This window comes from Sorex fumeus, unplaced genomic scaffold, assembly GCF_029834395.1.
Source record: "Sorex fumeus unplaced genomic scaffold, SorFum_2.1 ptg000026l, whole genome shotgun sequence".
NCBI classification, from domain to species: domain Eukaryota; kingdom Metazoa; phylum Chordata; class Mammalia; order Eulipotyphla; family Soricidae; genus Sorex; species Sorex fumeus.
In genome coordinates, this window is record NW_026606083.1 from 15,120,228 (window position 1) to 15,141,312 (window position 21,085).

The 21,085-nt window shown below is 43.2% G+C and overlaps 1 protein-coding gene across 7 annotated transcripts in view; it reads left to right on the forward strand.

The window, feature by feature from the left end:
* CACNB2 (calcium voltage-gated channel auxiliary subunit beta 2) overlaps window positions 1-21,085 on the forward strand; it is a 342,926-nt gene that overhangs the window by 233,487 nt on the left and 88,354 nt on the right. For 5 of the 7 annotated variants that reach the window (XM_056114501.1, XM_056114504.1, XM_056114502.1 and 2 more), the window contains one exon: window positions 10,747-10,866. In XM_056114501.1, the coding sequence (XP_055970476.1) occupies window positions 10,747-10,866 (120 nt within the window). Of the gene's footprint in view, window positions 1-9,660; window positions 9,834-10,746; window positions 10,867-21,085 lie in introns of those variants that run through there. The other 2 variants (XM_056114505.1, XM_056114508.1) reach the window with 1 other exon arrangement.

Sequence of the window (21,085 nt, forward strand, 5' to 3'; positions counted from 1 at the left end):
GTTATACAGCATGCTATTTTTCTACTAGTTGTATGTTTAAGTTAGATTTTCTACTGTGAAATGTAAACTCTGTAGGGGCTAACAGGAGAATCAACAGCATGTAGTCATGCAGTATGGTATAAGCGCATTGTCTTTTTGACCATCTATACAAACATGGTCCAGAATATTCTTCAAGACGTCTCAATTTAACCTAGATCTTTTGCCAAGAGCCCTTTAGCCTGGGAATCTTTACAGGACTTGCTCTGCTTTTCCATGAGATGAGTCATTAGCAGTTTCGGGATTGGAACTTTCAGTGCCTGAAATGAAAAGGTGCAACTGCAGATGGTCTCTACTTGTAATGATTTGACAGAACTATTTTTTTGACTCTATAATGGTGTGAAAGTGATACACATCCAATAGAAACTGAACTATACATCCCATAGAAACAGAACTTCAAGTTTTGACGATTGTGTCTTCCCCTAGGCTAGTGATGAGCATTTCTGTACCCTCGGGGGGCTAGTCAGTGACACTTCCAGCCCCAGCCCCAGCTGGTAAATGGACATTGGAAACCCTGTCAGTCAATCACTAGAGCACATGTTCTCTGGCCAGAGCGATAGTACAGTGGGTAGGGCTATTGCCTTGCACGAGGCTGACCCAGGTTCAATCCCCGGCATCCCATATGGTCCCCCAAGCACTGCCAGGAGTGATTCCTGAGTGCAGAGCCAGGAGTAACCCCTGAGCATTGCTGGGTGTGACTCAAAAAGCCAAAAAAAAAAATTGACCACAAGTCTTGTCCTGTGCCATGTACTATTCAAGGCATTTGGAACAAATGATATATGAAGCAGGAAATATCTCTGCTCCTGTGAAGGCTATGTTCTCTCAGAGGATTAGACACTAACCAATTAGCCTAATAAGTAACTTCTACTCAATGTTAGAAGATAAAGAGAGATGCGGCATGATGAGGTACACTGGAGTGTATTGGGAATTACAGTCATAAATAGCAGGGTCCCAGTCAAGCCGGCCAGTTTCAGCAGTGATTGAGTTAGGGTGGGGGAAACCTGGGAAGATATCTGCGAGGAGCAGCAAGGAGGCTAGTGAGTTGGGAGCAAAAGAAAGCTGTGCGTGAGGAGAGAGAACAAAGGGGATGGGTAGAAGCAAAGACGAGACTGGAAGGAGAAGGTGAAGATGAAGAGGGCCCTGTGGGGAGAAGCTTTTGTGGGGAAGCAAACTAGAGCACATCAGTGGAGGAGGGGGAATGGTATTAAATCATCAGGCTAGATACTGCTGGAAGGGTAGGGATGATGACTACTGAGAAATGACCGTTGGATTTTGCCATATTTCACTGGTGACTTTGCTGCGGGATTTTGGCTGATGGTTGAATGAGAGTAAAATTAAGTGAGGAATGGATGAGAATTGGAGTGTTGGCATTTTTTACTTAAACAAAGAAGAGCAGAGAAATGACGTGTAGGCTGGTGGAGAAAATAGAGTCAAGGCAGGATTTCCTTGGGCAGAAGAAACTGGGCCCTTTGTGCTGTTGGGAACAATCAGTAGAAAGACTCAAGCTAGACTCATGCTGTCCAGGCAGAGATTCTGACAATATTTTTGTCCACTCTGGATTCTTGTACCACAGTTTCCTAGGTCAGTTCATTCACTCCTTTCCCTCATCTTACTAGATTTCCCTCCCGGAAATGTTTGAGAAAGTCCCACTCTTCCTAGTACTGTTTTTCTGGTTTTCATCTAATCATTTCCGTTCTCATGACTGAAAAGTGAAGTTTCTCTTATGCAAAGTGCTTGCCCTCCAGCACAATCTCCGAATTAGTTAAAAACCAAACCAAACCAAAAACTTTACTTGTACATGCACAGAGTTGTAATGATGAAATTAAATCATTCACCCTGTGCTGAAAATCCAGAATTCAAGATAATACTGCAATTTCTCACCTCATTTAACTTTCTCAAAAAATATGCTCTTCAGTGGCATCAGGACTTGACATCGGGTTTTCTCCCAGTGAGCCACATCCCTGCTCAAAAAATGTTTCTTTTGCAACTACTGGACAGAGTCTTCTCTATGTGTTAGGAACAGTCAACATAAAGGTAAAGGCCCTCCCGTTGTTCATCGATTTGCTCCAGCGGGCCCAGTAACGTCTCCGTTGGAGACTTTGTTGTTACTGTGTTTTAGAAATATTTTACTATATATATGTTACTCTTAGAGACATGGGGGTTAGTCACAGCTCCGAGTGACCACTTTTTACAATAGTTTCTGTATTCGTGATGAAAATGAAGCCAGAGGTGTGCCTGGTGTACCAGAAAGGGTAATCCTAGTCACCAGTCTTTGACAAGCTGTAAGCAAAGACTTCTACTGCAGGTCAGAATGCCAGGAGGTGGGACTGGAGTGATAGCACAGCGGGTAGGGGTCTGCCTTGCATACAGCTGACCTGGGTTGATTCCCAGCATCCCATATGGTCCCTTGAGCACTGCCAGGGGTAACTCCTGGGTGCAGAACCAGGAGTAATCCCTGTGCATCACCGGGTGTGACCCAAAAAAGCAAAAAACAAACAAACAAACAAAACCTCCCAGAATGCCAGGAGGTAGGAGTTGGATTGGATTCTCCCTTCTCAGTTCCTCTTAGTTTTAGAGAACTTTTACAAGGGTAAAAAGAAGGGACCAGAAACTTCTATATTGTTTTTCTTAAGGAAAATAAAAGAGTAATGGGTGAGTTGGGGTAGGGGAGAATAGAATAGTACCTGGCTTTACAGGGAATGATGTGCTTTCTGTAACAGATTTTAGGTTCTGCTTGCAGCAAGAGATACAGAGGAGACAGACAGAACCAGAAAGAGTGTATGGAAGTGTGTGTGTGTGTATGTGTGTGTGTGTGTGTGTGTGTGTGCGTGCGTGCGCATGTGTGTGTGTGTGTGTGTTTCTGCTTGTTGTTTTTTCTTTGCAAAATTCAGTTTGCATATGTTTGCTGCTTCTGCAAAAAAGCAATTCCTGCAAACTGAGTGCAAGAGAGTTATTCTATTTTCACTAACCTAATTCATTGATGTCAGGTCACCCACTCCTCTAGGGCCACATCAAGTAGACTTTTGGGGCCATGGTTTTAAAACCTAGCAACAGTTTCTGTTGAACTGAAAAGTGACTCAGATGGACTTGAATTCCAGCCAGCTTCAGGCAAGGTTAGCCGCCCCAGAGACCACTGAGGGCAGCTGTGAGAAGCGAGGTCCCTTTTCAGAGGAGCGAGGAAAATGTCAGGAGCTGGTTTCCTGACTTCTGTTGTTTTCCTATTCTACTAATGGCCCCTGCATTGTAGGGAAGCACTTTATCCTTCTGAGATTCTGAAGTGAAGAAACATCAGGATAGTCCTCAGCACTTTGAATCCTTCCCACAAAGCAGATTTGCTTGATATATAGAAATTATCAGCATCATTGAGCTCTTACTGGACCTTCATTTTTCCTTTTGGGAAAGTAAATTTGGGGAATGTGAGAAGATGTATATGAAGTGTGCACTGGTGGTTGGAAGGTGCCGAATCTAGCAAAGCTAGGGGTAAGAATGTGGACTATGAACATCATTGAGATGCTTTGTGAGCCTTAGGATGGCGAGATATATATATATATATATATATATATATATATATATATGCCTGGCAGACAGAAAATTATTTATTTTTCAGTTAGTAAGTCCATCAGTTACTTGAAGAAATTTGTTTTAGCTTTTATTTTTATAAACTGATGCATATGTGGGACTAAACTTAAATTAATCGAAGTGAATTATCTCCATCGATTATTAACTTTGTAATTAGGTTATTTCTCAAAGTCTCATTTCTTTAATCAGTAAAAATGGAGATAGGGATTAAATCATGTAAATATTGTGAATCAGCATAGAATGTGTACACTGTGGACATTCGTTAAAAATTAGCATTTTTCATATACTTAAGTTTATACTAATAAATAGATCTCTCTAATTATTTAAAAAGTAAAAGATTTCATAAACATTTTTCCACTCACAATCCTTTCACTTAAGAATTCCATCTGGGGGGCCAGAGCAATAGCACAGGGGGTAGGGCATTTGCCTTGCACGTGGCCGACCTGGGTTCGATCCCTGTCATCCCATATGGTTCCCCAAGCACCACCAGGAGTAATTCCTGAGTGCAGAGCCATGAATAACCCCTGAGCTTCGCTGGCTATGACCTAAAAAGCAAAAAAAAAAAAAAAAAAAAGAATTCCACCTGGACTATAGGTGTATATATATAAAATCCCTGGGGGATTGTGAAAGTGACTGTGGGGTCATTTAAAAAGAAAGTATTTCTGATTGATTATCAGTAAATATACCTATACAAATCAGATATTTTCTGATAATCATCAATACATTTCTTTTAAAATGACCCCACATTCATTTTCACAATCTGAGAGCTCAGTTTAAGAGACTAGAATATAGAAAATCTTAAATCAGTACATAAGAGTATTATACAATGTTTGTGAATTTTCTTTCGCTCTTGAGAAAATTTCAACTAGTATTTTAATTTTGTTGTTTTCTGGGTTTTTTTTGGGGGGGAGGTCAATACCCAGAGGTGCTCAGGGCTTTCCTGAATGTGCAAGGATGACTCCTTGCACTGTTTAGAAGAACACAGAGAATACGTCTTATGCTGAGGATATAACCAGGCTTGGTTGCAGACACAGAAAGCTTCTTAACTATTTTACTATCTCTCAAGTCCTGTGGCGGCACCTAATTTTTCAGCTTTTGCATAATCATGAAAGTACCACACAGGGACACGCTTGCATAGATTTATTGCCACCACTTCTGTTAATATTTGCACATTAGGCCAAATAGCAGGCAAATTACATTTGAGATTTTTACTGTAATATGGATTTGAATAATAATTATGGGACAGTCACAAAGTAAAGTATGCAATATAAATGGAAATGTGCTTTATCACAATCCTCTGTACCATTAAAAATTATTTTTGGGTTTGCTTCTGGGCCACATTCAGCTGTGCTCAGGGTTTACTCCTCCCTTTGTGCTCAGGGATCACTAGTGGTGGGGTTCAACCAGGGTTGGCTGAGTGCAAGACAAGGACTTGATTCACTGCACTAGTTCTCTGGCTCCAGCAACTCATTTTCTTGAGAGCTCCAGATCTCATCTCCCTCATCCCCCAAAGTTTAATTCATCTAAATTTCCTGTCCATGAGGAGATCTTTTGAAATATTACAGATTTTGGTATGCTATCTAGAGTCCTCTAAATTCAAGGCAATCTTGGAGCACTCTGAGAAATTGATTTTTCTCAGAATTATTGCTGTTGACTGCATATGAAGATTTTCTCTCTAGGAATAAATGAACAATTTGGGATCTAAGATACCACTCGCTGAAGAGGCTCATTAGTCTTGACTTTTTTACTTAAATGAGAAAATAGGGGCCAAAGAGATAGACCAGGGGTTAAGATCTTTGCCTTGTAAGCAGTTATTCCTGATTTGATCCTGGTACTCTGTTGTCACAGGAGCACTGACAGGAGCCACCCCTGAGCACAGAGCCAGGAGTAGCCCCTGAGCAATGCTGGGTGCCCAGATCCTTCACCTCCACCATAACCAAGCTCCCCCTCCCCTTGCAAAAAAAAAAAAAAAACAGAGAAAATCCTGGAAAAATAAATGATTACGAAAGAGTAGAGTACAGCATCAAGAAAAGTAAACCTCATTTTGGAAATGAGCTGAAAGAATAGGGTGACACCTTTTATACAGGAGGGGGAAAAAAAGGCGAATTGAAGAGGTATTTTTAAAAGCATAAATGAATCCAATTAAACTAATTTTTTCTCTAAGCCAGGAACACCTATTTGGAGTGAGAGTTCTTAGGATGAAAGTAGAAATCGTGGGTGACCAGGGATAAATGTTCAGAGCAATTTGCATTTGGAACTGTACAAGGAGGAATGAGAAGAGTAGATACAGAAAAGAAGCGCAAGCAGCTAAGCACGCCTGTATCAACAAGGACAAGGGCTGCAAAGGGCTGGCTGATCCCAGGGGAGGAACCGGAGGGGTGAAGGATGCACCTTGTAATGAACCTTTTCTAGAGCTTATGGAAATGCTACCAGCTGTTCCTGGCTGAAGACTACTTGAGGCAGAATGACCCAGAAAGTCCAGATGGTTCCAAAGGCAAAAGCTTAATTAACTCTATGGCTTCTAACTGCTGAAGTTCATACTCCCAAGAGGGAAGAGATGAATTGCTAGGCACTTATTGAGAGAGCTCCATCTATCCAAACTCCATCCAGAGATGCAGGCTGTCTGGAGACTCACCTGTTGTTTGAATAGAGGCCATCTTGGGGAGCAGGATTGAAGAACGAGTGTGTGTGTGTGTGTGTGTTTCTTTTCTTGGAGGGGTGGAGTGAAGTTTTGGGGTGACATCCAACTGGCCTCAAGGGCTAGACCTGGCTCTGTGTGCCAGAGTAACCCCTTGTAGAGTTAATGTCAAGGATCAAACCAGTGTTGGATGCATACAAGTACCTTAAACCCTGTACTGTCTCACTGTGTATATGTGTGTCTTTTTTCTGAATACTGCAACTTCTATACTGAACAGTATTTTGAAATTACATGTACTATTAAGGATAGAAAGAGTGGAAAAATTATACAGTTCCTTCTTTAAGCCATACTTGTAAGAACTCATGCTGTGAATTTGTTAAAGGGTAATGTATCCCTGCAGAGATTCAGAAGGTTATTGTCAGACTTATTTTGTTTTGGGGACCGGATTGTGGAATGTTGTGGCCCAGTTGTGTTGCTATTGCTTATGCACAGCAGTTGTGGGGACCAAAGGCGTAACCCCACTGATACTCAAGTACACCATAGTTATAACTGGTGCTGCTGGGAGGGGTGCTGGGGGACCCTGTGGTATTGCTGTAATCACTGTTCACTTACTCAAGCACATGGAGACAGTCTATGGTGAGGGAACTAGGAGGTCTTTATTACATTGGCTGATCAGAACACTGAGATTCAGCTAGGCTGCACCTGAAATTTTAGACAAAGCCCAAAGTTCCTAGAGCCTATTTTTTTATAGGTCATCACTGCAACTTCATCATTACTTGGCTTTATGCTCAAGCAATGCAGGAGCACACACACACATGTTGGAATCTTATTAGTTTGGTTCAGGAGTTTCTAAAATCAGTGTTTTCTTAGCTGGGAACAGGAAAGTTCATCCCAAATGCAGACAGAGTGGGCATTTTTAAAAAACATTCCATCCACAAAATCATCTCTTTAAAGTACATTCTGGAAACCAATTATAAAATCAAAAATGCATATTCTGAGTTTCCATTCTAACAGTATTGGAGAGAGAGCTCTGGGGTCTCCACATGCCTGAAGTGCTGTCAAGCTCCCCAGTCCAGCTCTGGGGCTGTTTTAGAGTGTTTCATTATTTAAACCTGCAAAAGGACAATAATGTAAATTATATCTGGTTATTAGCAAATAAATTTTCCAAAATTTTATTTTGTTTAAAAGGGAACCAGATTGTACACAATGTATTTGTGTATATTATTGGTCTCGCTGTGAGAATCTTTAAAAAATTTTTTTAATTAAAAATTTATTTTTATTTTGGTTTGGGGCCAACCCAGCAGTGCTCAGGGCTTACTCCCAGATCTGTGCTCAGGTATCACTCTTGACAGACTCGGGGGACCATATGTGGTTTCAGGGATTGAACCCACATTGGACTTGTGCAAGGCAAGCACCTTGCCTGCTGTATCTCTCTCTGGTCCCTCACTATGGGATTTTTAATGGCAGAAATTCTTCTCTCTCTGGTCCCTCACTATGGGATTTTTAATGGCAGAAATTCTGTAGCTTCACAGAAGTGTTACCTGAGCCTCTGGCAGGCTGATGGGCCCCTGACAGTGGGACCTCAGGTACTTCCTAAGGTGCTTCCAGGTCCAGTTCTACCCAGAACACAATTCTAGGGACCCCTCCAGAAAGAATAAGAACCCCCTAGCATCTGTGTAGAAAATTCTTCCCCTCCCTCATGATGTTTTTCTTGAATAAAAAATGGTAAGGCATTTTCTACTGTCTGCCTGTGTATTATATACTCACTTCATAACAGTGCAAATGATTCATGCATTTCTTTATGATGCTGCCACTATACAGCAGTTGATGTAGAACCTTTGTGCTAATGCCCGACTCACACTTCTGCTCTGCATGTATGTCATGAAGACTGGTCTTAGCCCAAAGTTGAGAAGGAAGGGAGGGAAGGAGGAACTTGAGGAAGGTTTTCTGAAGAATCCTTCCATTTGCATGTGACTATGTGACTTCCCAGTTGACCAGTGCCAACCCCTCCCTTCCACCCCAACCTCCCCACCAACACCACACTAAAACATAAATACAGTTTGGAACGCAAGGCTAACAGGTTCAAGAAAACCAGAAGTGTGTATTTCTTCTGCAATAAGGTTTAAAATTCCGTTAACACAGGAAATTCTAAGCATCTTCTCAAGCTTCAAGCACCTTATTTATAAAAAGGGCTTGGACTAAACTGTCTTAGGAGACTTAAGCTCATAAATCAATCCAGCTTTGAAATGTCTTCATAATTACTGTTATCACAATTCACACTGTGATATATTCCATGGACTTTCTTTCCAAGGATAGTTTCTCAGTTGGAGAAGCAGTTCTAAGTCATTTTGAGCTCCGTTAACTCACGGCTGAGAGCTGTGATTACTTCCATGGCCTAATTAAACTGGCAAATCTCTCTCTAGCTCCATGTTTGGGAAGTCACCAGCAAGCAAAAGTGCTATCTGGTCGACGAGTATTATTTGATTTTTAATTTTTTTAAAATTTTGTTGTCCAATACTGTATATAATAGCATTTCTTTTTTTGGCTTTTTTTTTCTTTTTGGGTCATACCTGGCGATGCACAGGAGTTACTCCTGGCTCTGCACTCAAGAATTACCCCTGGTGGTGCTCAGGGGACCATATGGGATGCTGGGAATCTAACTCAGGTGGGCTGCGTGCAAGGCAAGCACCTTACCCGCTGTGCTACCGCTCCAACCCCTATAATAGCATTTCTTAAGGAGGTAGAGTCTTATGGCATAATATCTACTTTCTGTATCAGAGTCATGGAAAGGGATCATTAAAGAGAAAGATGGCATGCTTTAAGAGAATGTCCCATCTGAAACAAACATGTCCCAGGTGCCTGTTACTTTGGGCCAAAGAGCCCTTTCCAGCTGTTTACACTTCCAGATGTAAAATGGCAATGATATAGACTAAGAATGAGATGTGAGCATCTGGGTTAAAAAAAAAAAAGCTACTTATGGAGCATGCCCAGATCGCTGAGCGCGTCCTCCGCCCTTCCCCCCCCCCCCTCCAGATCTCCGGAGATAAGGCTTGAACTTTGCACTTGCAAATGTCATTGCCTCGGTTTAGGGCTCCGCGTTTTATTTTATTTTTTTAAGGTTCTCCTGCAGCCAATTTCCTTTGCGGGTCTCAGAGTCGGGAAGACCATTGTTAAATGGGAGATTAAGGCTTGGGAGATGCCTTAAGTTTAGTTGATGCTGGCTTTTGCGTGCACTTGAAGTGCTCTTGCTTCTTAAAAAAAAAAAAGCTTCCGAAGGTTTTTATTTTCCTCCACGCCCCCTCCCCCACGTGCGACCCCGTGGAACCGGGAAAAGACGGCATCTCCGGGCACTGGAGTCCTCCGGGGTCGGGAGCGCGAGCCCCGGAGGCAGAAAGGGGCTTGCCCGGAGCATGGATAGGAACGGAGCTGGGGTGCTCCTGGGCTCGGCGCGCGCGCAGGACCGGTGCCCGGCGGAGCTGCAGCTGCGGGCGAGAAAGGCGCCGTCTGGCTCATGAAGGCCACCTGGATCCGGCTTCTGAAAAGAGCCAAGGGAGGAAGGCTGAGGAATTCGGACATCTGTGTAAGCGCCGGGGCTGGGCTTTGCGGGAGAGGATGCTTTGCTCGCGGTCGCCGCGGGTGCTGCCTGCAGAGCGCGGCTGGCGGGGGACTCGGTGGATTCGGTGAGATGATGCTGATGGCAGGAGAGGAGGGTTGCTGGGGAGGACTCCGGTGCCTTTCCCAGCTGCTTTTCTTAGGCTGTGATTTATTTGCCCCGAGAGATATTCTCTCCCCCCACCCCCCAGCCTCCACTCCCAAGGCGCTTGTGTCTCCGGCGTTTCTGAAAGGTCTCTTGAAAGGTATTTACAAACATGTTGCTTACACGCTGAATGAGGCTGGCTGCTGCTGCGGGCGGTTCTCAAGATGTGTCCGTGAAAGATGATCAGGTAGAATTAAAAGGTGCCCAAGAGATGCTTGGGGGCTGAAAGGAGTCACCTCGTGGAGGTGACATTTAGGAGAGTTCAAGTTTATAGCAGACTTCTATAGTTTGGGTTTTTTTTTTTTTTTGAAATTATTTTTCCATGCCTCATCTTTCTATTAGTGCTGTGCATTAGCATGTCCGTTGTTCTTGAAGCTATCCTTGACACCCAGGTCTGTCCTTCAGCCCAGCTCTGCACCAAAGGAGCTGGTTGCACTCTAAAAGGACTTGTTCTGGCTCTTCCAAAGGACAGCGATGGGGATGGAAGGTTAGAAGGGGAAGGTAAGAGGGTCAGGACAACTATTCCAACAACCGGGTCTGCCAAGCCTGAGCCTGGGTTTGGGTTTCTGGATTTCTGGGCCGTTTGCCCCCCTGAGTTTGCCCCCCATGATCTCCCACTTCTTTTCAGGAACTGGAGGCACAATCGAGGGGAAACAGCTGCCATGTCAGCGAGACTTTTGGGGGGCTCACTGCGTGGAGAGGAAGTCGGTAATAAAATGGACATGTTGTTTTGCAGGGTTCGGCAGACTCCTACACCAGCCGTCCGTCGGATTCCGATGTTTCTTTGGAGGAGGATCGCGAGGCAGTACGCAGAGAAGCCGAGCGCCAGGCCCAGGCCCAGTTGGAAAAGGCCAAGGTAAGACCAGGCTTCGTCCACTCCCAGTGCAGGATCCGTGTGCCAGTTGCCCACCTGTGGCTGTCTCTCCCAGCTTGGTCTCTTGGGGTGTTTCAGCATCTGGTGTCAGACAGATGCTAGGAAAGGAGCTGACTTTCTTCCCTGGGGAGAAAAAGCCTCATGTGGTAGGGAAGAGTGCGTTTGCCTTTGTTTTATAATTCAAGCAACTTTGTCTCGTGGGTGTATGGGGAATTTAGACTCGTAAGAGGTTTTCCTCTCTGCACCAAAACACACGCAAAAAGCTTTCTAATAACAAAACGAGTCTGACTCCATCATTCCAGTAAATCCCTTCTTTCTTCCAGTTTCATGTTTGTATTTCTTGTTTCTTATTCACTTTTTTCCCCTTAGACTTGAACAATCTCTCCCTATATCTCATTCCAGGGGGAATTTTATAAGTGTTTTCTTGTAGCCTAAAAAAAAGGGGATTCATTAGGTTGTTGGCAGAGCAACAAGAGATTTTATTAATTGAAAATGTTCCTTGGGGCCAGAGAGCTAGAACAGGACAGCTTCTTGCCTTGCATGGGGCTAACCCTGATTCAAATCCCCAGAAACCCACAAAAGATCTCTCCTGAGCACAGAGCCAGGAATAGCCGCTGAGCACTGCCAGGTATGGTCCCCAAGCCCTCACCCCAATTTTTTAAAAAATAAAAATTAAAAGTGTTTTTTTTCAAGGCCAAAGAGAATGTGGTTGACCCCAGTTCGAATCCCAGCACCCACCTTGGCACTGCAGACTCCCCCAAATCAAAATGCAGCCCTGGAGGGCCTTGAGCACTGACAAGCGCCTCCCACCCCCCATCTCTGACACCTCAGGCCTGAGCAGCACTGCAGCCTCTACCCTTTGCATTAACCCACCAACCCAGTTGGTTGAGAATTTGGGGGGGAAAGGGGGCATAGTGAGGGGGTGTCCAGGATGTGGCCCAGTGGTAAAGCACATGCTTTGCATGTATGAGTCCTGAGATTCAATCTCTAGCACATCAGACAATAATTTGCTCGAGTGGGCACCAGTAACGTCTCCATTGTGAGACTTGTTACTGTTTTTGGCACATTGAATACGTCACTGGGAGCTTGCCAGGCTTTGCTGTGTGGGCAAGATATTCTCGGTAACTTGCCAGGCTCTCCGAGAGGGATGGAGTAATCGAACCTGGGTTGGCTGCGTGCAAGGCAAATGCCCTACCTGCTGTGCTATCACTCAAGCCCATCAGATAATAATATTCACTGTCCACAGTCACTGTCCTCCCGTTGTTCATCGATTTTCTCGAGCAGGCCCAGTAACGTCTCCATTTTTTGAGACTTTGTTGTTACTGTGTTTGGCATATCAAATACGTCACAGGGAGCTTGCCAGGCTTTGCCATGCGGGCGAGATACTCTCAGTAGCTTGCCAGGCTCTCCGAGAGGGGTGGAGGAATCGAACTCGTGTTGGCCATGTTGGCTGCGTGGAAGGCAAACACCCTACCCACTGTGCTATCGCTCCAGCCCCAGATAATAATCACTGTCACTGTCCTCCTGTTGTTCATCGATTTGCTTGAGCAGGCCCAGTAATGTCTCCATTTGAGACTTTGTTGTTACTGTGTTTGGCATATCCAATACATCACGGGTAGCTTGTCAGGCTCTGCCGTGCGGGCGAGATACTCTCGGTAGCTTGCCGGGCTCTCCAAGAGGGGCGGAGGAATCGAACCCAGCTCGGCCAGGCTGGCTGCGTGCAAGGCAAACGCCCTACTGCTGTGCTATCGCTCCAGCCCCCAGATAATAATAATAATAAAAAATAATCATAATTGACACTGTGAGAGGCTGCCCTCCCTGACCTCCTGAGCACCATTCGAGAGCTCCCTGCAAAAGAAAGCTCCTCTCCTGGGACTACTTTCTTCTCCTTCTCATAGTAATAGAATATGTCAATATGGATGGGGGCTGGAAACCATATCTCAGAATGGAGTTTAGCTCAGACTGTGTTTCCTTGCTTTTATTGTGATGATTTTGATTCTTTTATTTCCTGCAGTCACTGAACTGGCAGTTATTTATCTTTTGTTACCTGATTGGCTAGTTCATGGTGTTTTGCCTTGGTTGTGTGTTAAGGAACACAGGTATTTCAAAGATTCTTCTCCAAGTTTGTGATATAACTTGGTAACTTCTCACTGGCCACATTTGCACAGACTGGTTGGTTTTCTTCGAGAAAGTATTATCCCTCTGAAGATTTAAAAACAAAACAAAAAAGCCAACGGCCTGTGTGGCTCATGTTGAGAAAATTCAGATGTCGCCTGAGCCGCTTGGGCCTGCTGCTTGCTATCAGCTGAGTGAGGGCTGGGTGTGTTGCTATGGGAATGGCGGAGTGGAGATGGGCTTGAATGTATGGGCAGCCCTTATGTAATATGCATGCCCTCTCGTGCGGCTGCCAGATGCTTCCCACAGGGCCTACCAGGAGACTTTGACTTTTAAAGAGCAGACTTCCCTCGAATCCAAACAAAGTCCTTATCCCAGCTGGGGGGAGGCCTCTCCAGGTCTGACCTGGTGTTGACTGCAAGGCGGTCATCAGCAGGGGGAGCCGGCAGCTGGAAGTCAGGTGTGGTCCAGTGACCATCCACTCGGTTGCTCCAGAGTCAACTTTTACAACCCCTCTGGTGCCACTGCGTGGATGCAACTGCTTGGCACTTAGGCCAAGTGAAATGAGACCATTGCCAGAGACATACACTGATTCCACACCTAGCTGGGACCAAGAAGCATCAGACTGACGCAAACAGAGAGCTGCATGAAGGTTGGCAGCAGCAGCAGACGGCCAGGAAACTGCTGGTTAGCAGACGTGAAGTTGCAGACAGTCAGTGAGTTCGGAGCGCTGTCTGCAGAAAGACAGCGAGCCTGTGTTTCAAGCCCTGCACCACACACTTCAAAGCTTGAATAAAATAATGAGGTGGGGATGAAATCAAACTAATACATGGCACATAAAGTGACCACAGTTCTCAGTGTAGCTAATAGGTGCCAAGAAAAGTCGAGGAAGAGAATAACAGTTTGGATTCCAGAAATAAGAGTGTGCTATTTGCACTAATTTATTCCTGTGATTTTCACATATCCAAATTAAACGGTTTCTGAGATTCCTATGACATCATACAACTTAACATCTTATAAAGTTGCTTTTTAAGGTTTACACTTGTCTGATTGGGACATTTTGTATGTGTTGTATATTCTATGTCCTGAGTTAAATAACACAGGCACATAGAACTTTCAAATACCAGCCTAGTGAAAATTAAAATACTCACCCTAAATCTAGCCAAATTCATGTTATTTTTCTTAAAACGATGTAGCTTTTATAGATAAATCAAAGATGAAAAAAATAATGATAATTTTTTTAAAAAAGGTAAAATAATTGGAGGACTGCTGACTGTTTAATGAAAATAGTTTATTCACATAAAGGTGTTTTTTTTTTGGAGGGGGTGGTGAAATTAGGTCAGCATTTAAATCTTCAAGTATTCCAATCATTTCAGTTCTCACTAGGGGAAGAAGACAGGAGGAGGATATAATTTTGTGTTAAAACCTTGGCTTGGTAGAATTACTTTCTTAATTGCAGTATGTTTGAAGAAGGTCTGGAAAGGGCTTGGAGCTGGCTCATTTGTTAGATTACTTTTGTTCCCTATTGTCTGTCATCGTGCCTTTGTAAGACTTATTTCAAACTGGTTCCTGGAAGATTAAAAATTTATGTTTAGTACTAAGAGAGTTTACAAATTTTGCATATGAATTTTTAAAGAATCAAAAGTTTGGAGGGCCAGAGAGCTAGTACAGCAGGTAGATCTGGATTCAATCCTTGGCATCCCAGAGGGTCTCAGGAGTCTGTCAGGAGTAAACCCTGATCACAAAGCCAGCAGTAAGCCCTGAGCTCTGCTGGGTGAGGTCCAAAAAACAAAACAAACAAGAAAAGATTCAAATGTTTCTACATTTATTTTATAACTTCACAGCATCCCCTCAAACAGACTTTGTGAGCGTTTTTAATTCACTGACCTTACAGATTACACAATGTTTACAGATTCAAGCCCTTTAGAAATATGAGCTACGTTATCCATTAATTGTCCTAAGAATGCATTGATGAATTAAGGGGACTGACATATATTAAACATAGGAACACTGGGGCTGGAGCAATAGCACAGCTGGGAGGGCGTTTGCCTTGCATGTGGCCCACCCGGGTTCTATTCCCAGCACCCCATATGGTCCCCTGAGCACCTCCAGGGGTAATTCCTGAGTGCAGAGCCAGGAGGAACCCCTGTGCATTGCCGGGTGTGACCCAAAAAGCAAAAAAAAAAAAACAAAAAACAAAAAACAAAAAAAAAACAAAAAAATAGGAACATTGCCTTTTGAAATTAAGTGACCTTCAAAAGGTTACATAACCAGTGCATTTGAGCAGTCAGTAAAACCTACTCTATTTTCTTTATTTTAATTTTTTCTTTGATTTATTGTTGGTTTATAATGTTATGGGTTTCCAGGCATTTTCTTCACACCTCTCTGTTTTATGATCCCACTTCCAGAGTGTTTGGTTTTGGTTAACAGAATATTTTATAAATCCTACATTTTAAGCTATATTGCTTTTTGTTGTTGCCTTAAAGACAAGTGATACAGGAATTTATTTCCACATTGATCTTGTTGTTTTGTGGTGATGACAGTGGTAAGGATCAAACCGATTGTCGTATACATGTGGGTACCCACTGTACTACTACGTCACATCCCTAACCCTCACATTAGCCATTTTAAAAGTATCAACTTTATTAAAGTAATCACACATTTAGTGAAGATAGTTTAATGGTTTGTTATTCAGAGTTGTACAGTCATCACTACAATCAACTTCAGAATATTTTCGTTGCCCTTCTCCCATCTCATGTTCTAAATTAGCAGTTGCTCATTTTCCAACCTTCTAAACCAGTGGTATTCAACACATAGATGAAGAAAAAAATTGTGGATGGCTCAGACAGAAATAAAAAAAAAATTATAATAAAAATATCAGTATAACATTTCTGATATAACATATATTGGACAGATCATGTGTTGAGGGGCAATAATATTTTTTGTAGACTGGCAGGAAATTTCTGTGGACTGGCATAGGTTTGAGGACCAGCAGCTGAAAACCACTGCACTAGACAAGCACTATTTTTTTTTCAGACCAGCACTATTTAACTTAATCTCAGAAACATTTTTCTATGGTGGATATTGCATAGAAATGAAATCATTATAGGCGGTCTGTTTTGATGGTACTTTCATTTACATAATGTTTTCTGTGTTTTTTTTTCTGCTATAGCTTATATCAGCATTTCTTTCACTTTTATTGCCAACTAATAGCCCATTGCATGTACAGACCATATTGTATCCATTTACAAGTTGGTGAGCATTGAGGTTATTTCTCCCTTTCCCATTAATAAACATCCTTGTACAGGATTTCTCAGGAACATATTTTACTGTATTATGTATAGCTGCACGAGTTCGATTCCTCCACCCCTCTCGGAGAGCCCGGCAAGCTACTGAGAGTATTCGATATGCCAGACACAGTAACAACAAAGTCTCCAATGGAGACGTTACTGGGCCCGCTCGAGCAAATCGATGATCAACGGGAGGGCCTTTACCTTTACCTTTACCTATGTATAGCTGAGGGGAGAACTGCTGAGTCATGGATTTTTGAAAAACCTTTTGTAGGGGACAAACCTGGAAGTACTTGGGAGACTGTGTGGTGCTAGGAATGGAACCCAGGACCTCACATAGGTAAAATTTGTGCTTTGGGGACACTTTGCTAGCCCTGATCCTTTCATTAAAAGGCTATTTTATTACTTTTCTAACTCTTCAAAAATAATATGGTCTGGGAAGTTGGGTCGTGGAAGGAGTGAGAAGAGAGATGAGGTGGGCTCAGTGCTGTATTCTTAGTAGAACGGATCAGTGTTAACTGTCTAGGTAGACGGTTCTCTTCTTGGTGGATGCATATGATCTGAAAGTAGTAGCAGTCAGTGCAGGAGTGAGGAGACAGACCCCAAGACAAGAGCCAGGAGGCGGCAGCAAGCTGATCTTTGATGTGCAGTGTTTCTTTTGCTAGTTTTGATGGAAAACTGGCAAAAACAAAACATCCTTTTAAAGGAGGTGGTGGCTTAAAACTTGACCTGACAAAGGCTGAGAATGACTGGTGATAGAGTATGTTTCTTGTACCAGTGAGACTCTGAGTTTGATCTACAACACTACACATGAGTGAATAAGAAACTAGACCTTATAGAGTGGACAGATGGAGTAGAACTTAGGGAGCAAAAAGTGGACAGTGGAAAAGAGAGAAATAAGTTTCCAGCTCTCGTTAAGTCATGTGAGGAAAAGCCAGTTTAAGAGAAGATTTGGCAGCAAGAAAATCGGGAGGTTTGTAGGAGGGAAGCACTATTTTATAGTCTTGCCACTTGACAGTGTCTTTATCTTAGCCTTATATCTTATTGATAGTTTGGCTGGGTATAAGCAAATAAGGACAAATGTTGTAAAGAATTTGCTTTGTTGCATGCTAAGGTTCCAACATTGCTGTTATGATTGCTGATGTTATGCTATATTTTAGTGTGAAGTTAACTGTGAGAACAGTTCTCCCTCTGATATTTTGTAATTTTTGTCATGTATGCCTTGGGTGTGGATTTTGCTATTTATTATGCCAGATTTTTCTCACAGGAGACTTTATTGTAAAGGACCAGTCACTTCTGTTCTGGAAAATGACCTTTGTTTTACATTTTATCATTTCCCCTCTAATTTTCTGTTTTTCTAGTTTCTCATGTTTAATTAGAGCTGGATTCTTCCTCTTTTCTCTATTATACTTCTGTGTCCTTTGTCCACTAATTTTTCTCTACTTACTGTAAACCTATCTACTGAAAATTTTTGTTCATCTTTCCAATTCCCAGTTTGATAGCTTTCTGTCTTTCTACCAAGGTGACAAGATTTTTCTCTTCCTTCTCTTAAAAAACTGTCTTTTAGGGGAGTGGAGGGGTGGTAAGTGGAGGGTAATACCTGTCAATGGTCAAGGGTGACTTCTGGTTCTGTACTCAGAAATTACTTCTGGTGGTCCTCAGGGGACCATATGGGATACCAGGATTGAACCAGACTTTACTGCATGATGGGAAGAGCCCTACCTGCTCGTCGACCCCCAGAAACTGTCATTTTAAAGCTTTCTGTACAGCCCTGTTTTTTGTTTTTGTTTTGTTTTGTTGTTTTTTTGTTTTAACTTAATTTTAAATTTAAATTTATGTTTGCTTGTCCATTCATGATTTAGAGCAACACCTTGTGAACTTGAGCAAATACTCGCAGGTCACCAAAACTTGGTGGCCACTGGGTTTTCCTAAGTAACTGTGAGGAATTGTCTTTATTAGTCATTGTCCCCCAGAAAGAGTGCCCAGGGTTTTCTGGGTTCAGCACACACACCACTGTCCTTTGTTCTCTTAGCTGTCTCCCTGCTTGTTTGGGATCTCCAGGCCATCCTTTCCAGGGACTAAACTTACTTCTTTGGATTGATCAAGAAAGAAGGGACCTGAGCTGATGAAATAGGGAGGAATTCTGGTCGCTATTTCTATTATCTGCCTTCAGAGCTACCTCCCAGGTACCTGTGACCTGGGCTGGACCTCTGAGGCTGTAATGGGATTCCAACCTTCTGCTCAGGTCTGCAGGCTTCCCACATCCTTTCTCGGGTACCGACTCCCCTTTGCCAGTTACGTCAGTCTTGGAGGTGTTGAGTGGGCTATGTTTTATTTCTCACATACTAATAAACATTTTATAAAAGAGAAAATGATTTTCTTCTTTAACAGTTCATAAATTCCTTATACATTGGGAGAAGATTGGAAATATTTCCCCAGCTAGCTTTTTCAGGAGAAAAGAAATATGAATGAATCCATCTCCCTTTGGACCTAATGATGGATTTGCTTTTTAAAAAATGTTTTAAGGGGCCGGAGCGGTAGTATAGAGGGGAGGGTGTTTGCCTTGCATGCGGCCAACCCAGATTCGATGCCTGGCATCCCATATGGTCCCCCAGCACTGCCAGGAGTAATTCCTGAGTGCAGAGCCAGGAGTAACCCCTGAGCATTGCTGAGTGTGACCCAAAAAACCAAACAAACAAAGTCTAAAGAAAAAAGATGTTTTAAAAAATAATGTAGGAAGTGATGGGTTAGAGAGATATTATAGCGAGTAGGGCTCTTGAGGCCAACCCAAGTTTGATCCCAGATACCACCCAGTGGTCCTGAGCTCACTAGGGGTGATCCCTGAGTACCCAGTCAGGAGTGAGCCCTGAGCACCACCATATGTGTCCCCCCCCCAAAGAATAAACAAACAAATAAAAACCTATGTGGGAAGTGGAAAAAGATGTATATGCCTGTATTACACACTTATAAAAATTTGTTTTACTGTGTATTTGTCTACGGGTAGCTCCCAAACAGCGCCCAAGGGACCTGGTGGTGCCATGGCTGGAATCAGGGTTGGCCACCTGCCTCTTTAGTTTTTTATTTTTGGTTTTGGCTATATCAGTGGTATTCAGGGCTTACTCCTTACTATGTGCTCAGGGGTCACTCTTGGTAGTGCTCAGGGGACCATATGCAGTGCTTGGGATTGAAAAGGGGTCAGCAACATGCAATGCAACACCTTAACTTCTAAGTACTTTAACCTCTATACTAGCTCTCTCACCCCAGGACTTTAACCTCTTTAAACCTATCTCTACAGTCTATGGATAGACCATTAAAGAGAATCCTAAGAATGTGTGGCAGACTTTAGAGGAAAAAATTGCACTTTTTTTGTGTCAAAGATCACACCCAGCAGAGGTATCTCATCTTAGAAAGCACTGAGGACTACACTTAGGGAAATAGTTCAGGTTTTAATCACTCTCCCCATGTTGATATCAATGCAGGGTGTGTGTGTGTGTGTGTGTGTGTGTGTGTGTGTGTGTGTGTGTGTGTAAATTTGGTGTCTCTCTTGCTATAGCACATACATTCCTAATAAAGCTGGAGTACCAGCCATGTCGCCTTTCCAGCAGCATGGAATAGTGTATTGCTAAATCCTCAGTATTTCAGTATTTCAGTTTTTCTCAATCTTTTTCCAACAGTGGTCCCTTCTGAGTTTCCTGTGGCCCTGCTTGTCATACCAGTTGTCCCGCTACTCTCACACCAAGATCCCAAAGTTACATTATTTTCACCTGTAGTCCCCTTGGGGTGTTCTAGGGGACCCCAAGTGGGCCACATGACCCCTCCAGTTAAGAGATACTACATTAGCTTCAGTGGCAACTTTTCTACCTCTAAAAGCTAAAATGTGTGTGAGAACTCTTCTGTTCTCAAAAGAGAACAAAAATGTGTCCTAAGACTCTTCAGTGATGGCCTGGAGTGATATACTAGCAGGCAGGGCATTTGCCTTGCATGCAACTGACCCGGGTTCCATCCCTGGCATCCCATATGGTCCCCTGCCAGGAGTAGTTCCTGGGTTCAGAGCCAGGAGTCAGCCCTGAGCATCGCTGGGTGTGACCCCCAAACAAACATTAAGCGGAACTCCACATTTCTGACTGCCATGCTCTCATGACAAATGATAGCTAACAATAATAGTAATAATAATCAACACACATTATGTGATTCCTGCTTTACACTAGTTTGAGAGACAGGAAGGCAGAGGCAATGATTTTTATAAAAACAGCTTTGGGATCTTTCAGTACACACAGGATTGACTCGGGGTGTGTGTGTGTGTGTGTGTGTGTGTGTGTGTGTGTGTGTGTGTGTATTGTGGGGGATTGAATCAGGGCCTCACACATACATGGAAAGTCCTCTACCACTGAACTATATCCCCAGCCCCTCCTATGCTATTTTCCCTTCCTTCCTTCCTTCCTTTTCTTGCTTTTTGGGTCACACCCGGTGATACTCAGGAGTTACTCCTAACTCTGCACTCAGGAATTACTCCTGGCGGTGTACAGGAGACCATATATTGATGCCAGGGATCGAACCTGGGTCAACCATGCGCAAGGCAAATGCTCTACCTGCTGTGCTATTGCTCTAGCCTCATCCTCTGCTATTAAGACTGAAAAAGCCTCACTTGTTCTTCAATAGCTTAACATATTGACTTCGGAGCTGCAGTTCGTGTTAATCAAGTCACATTCAAGTATGAGCCATCAGTGATATCCCATGGGGCTAATGTGTTGAAGTTAGCACCATTTTCACTGGGGTCACTTGCTTTCTGTGCATTG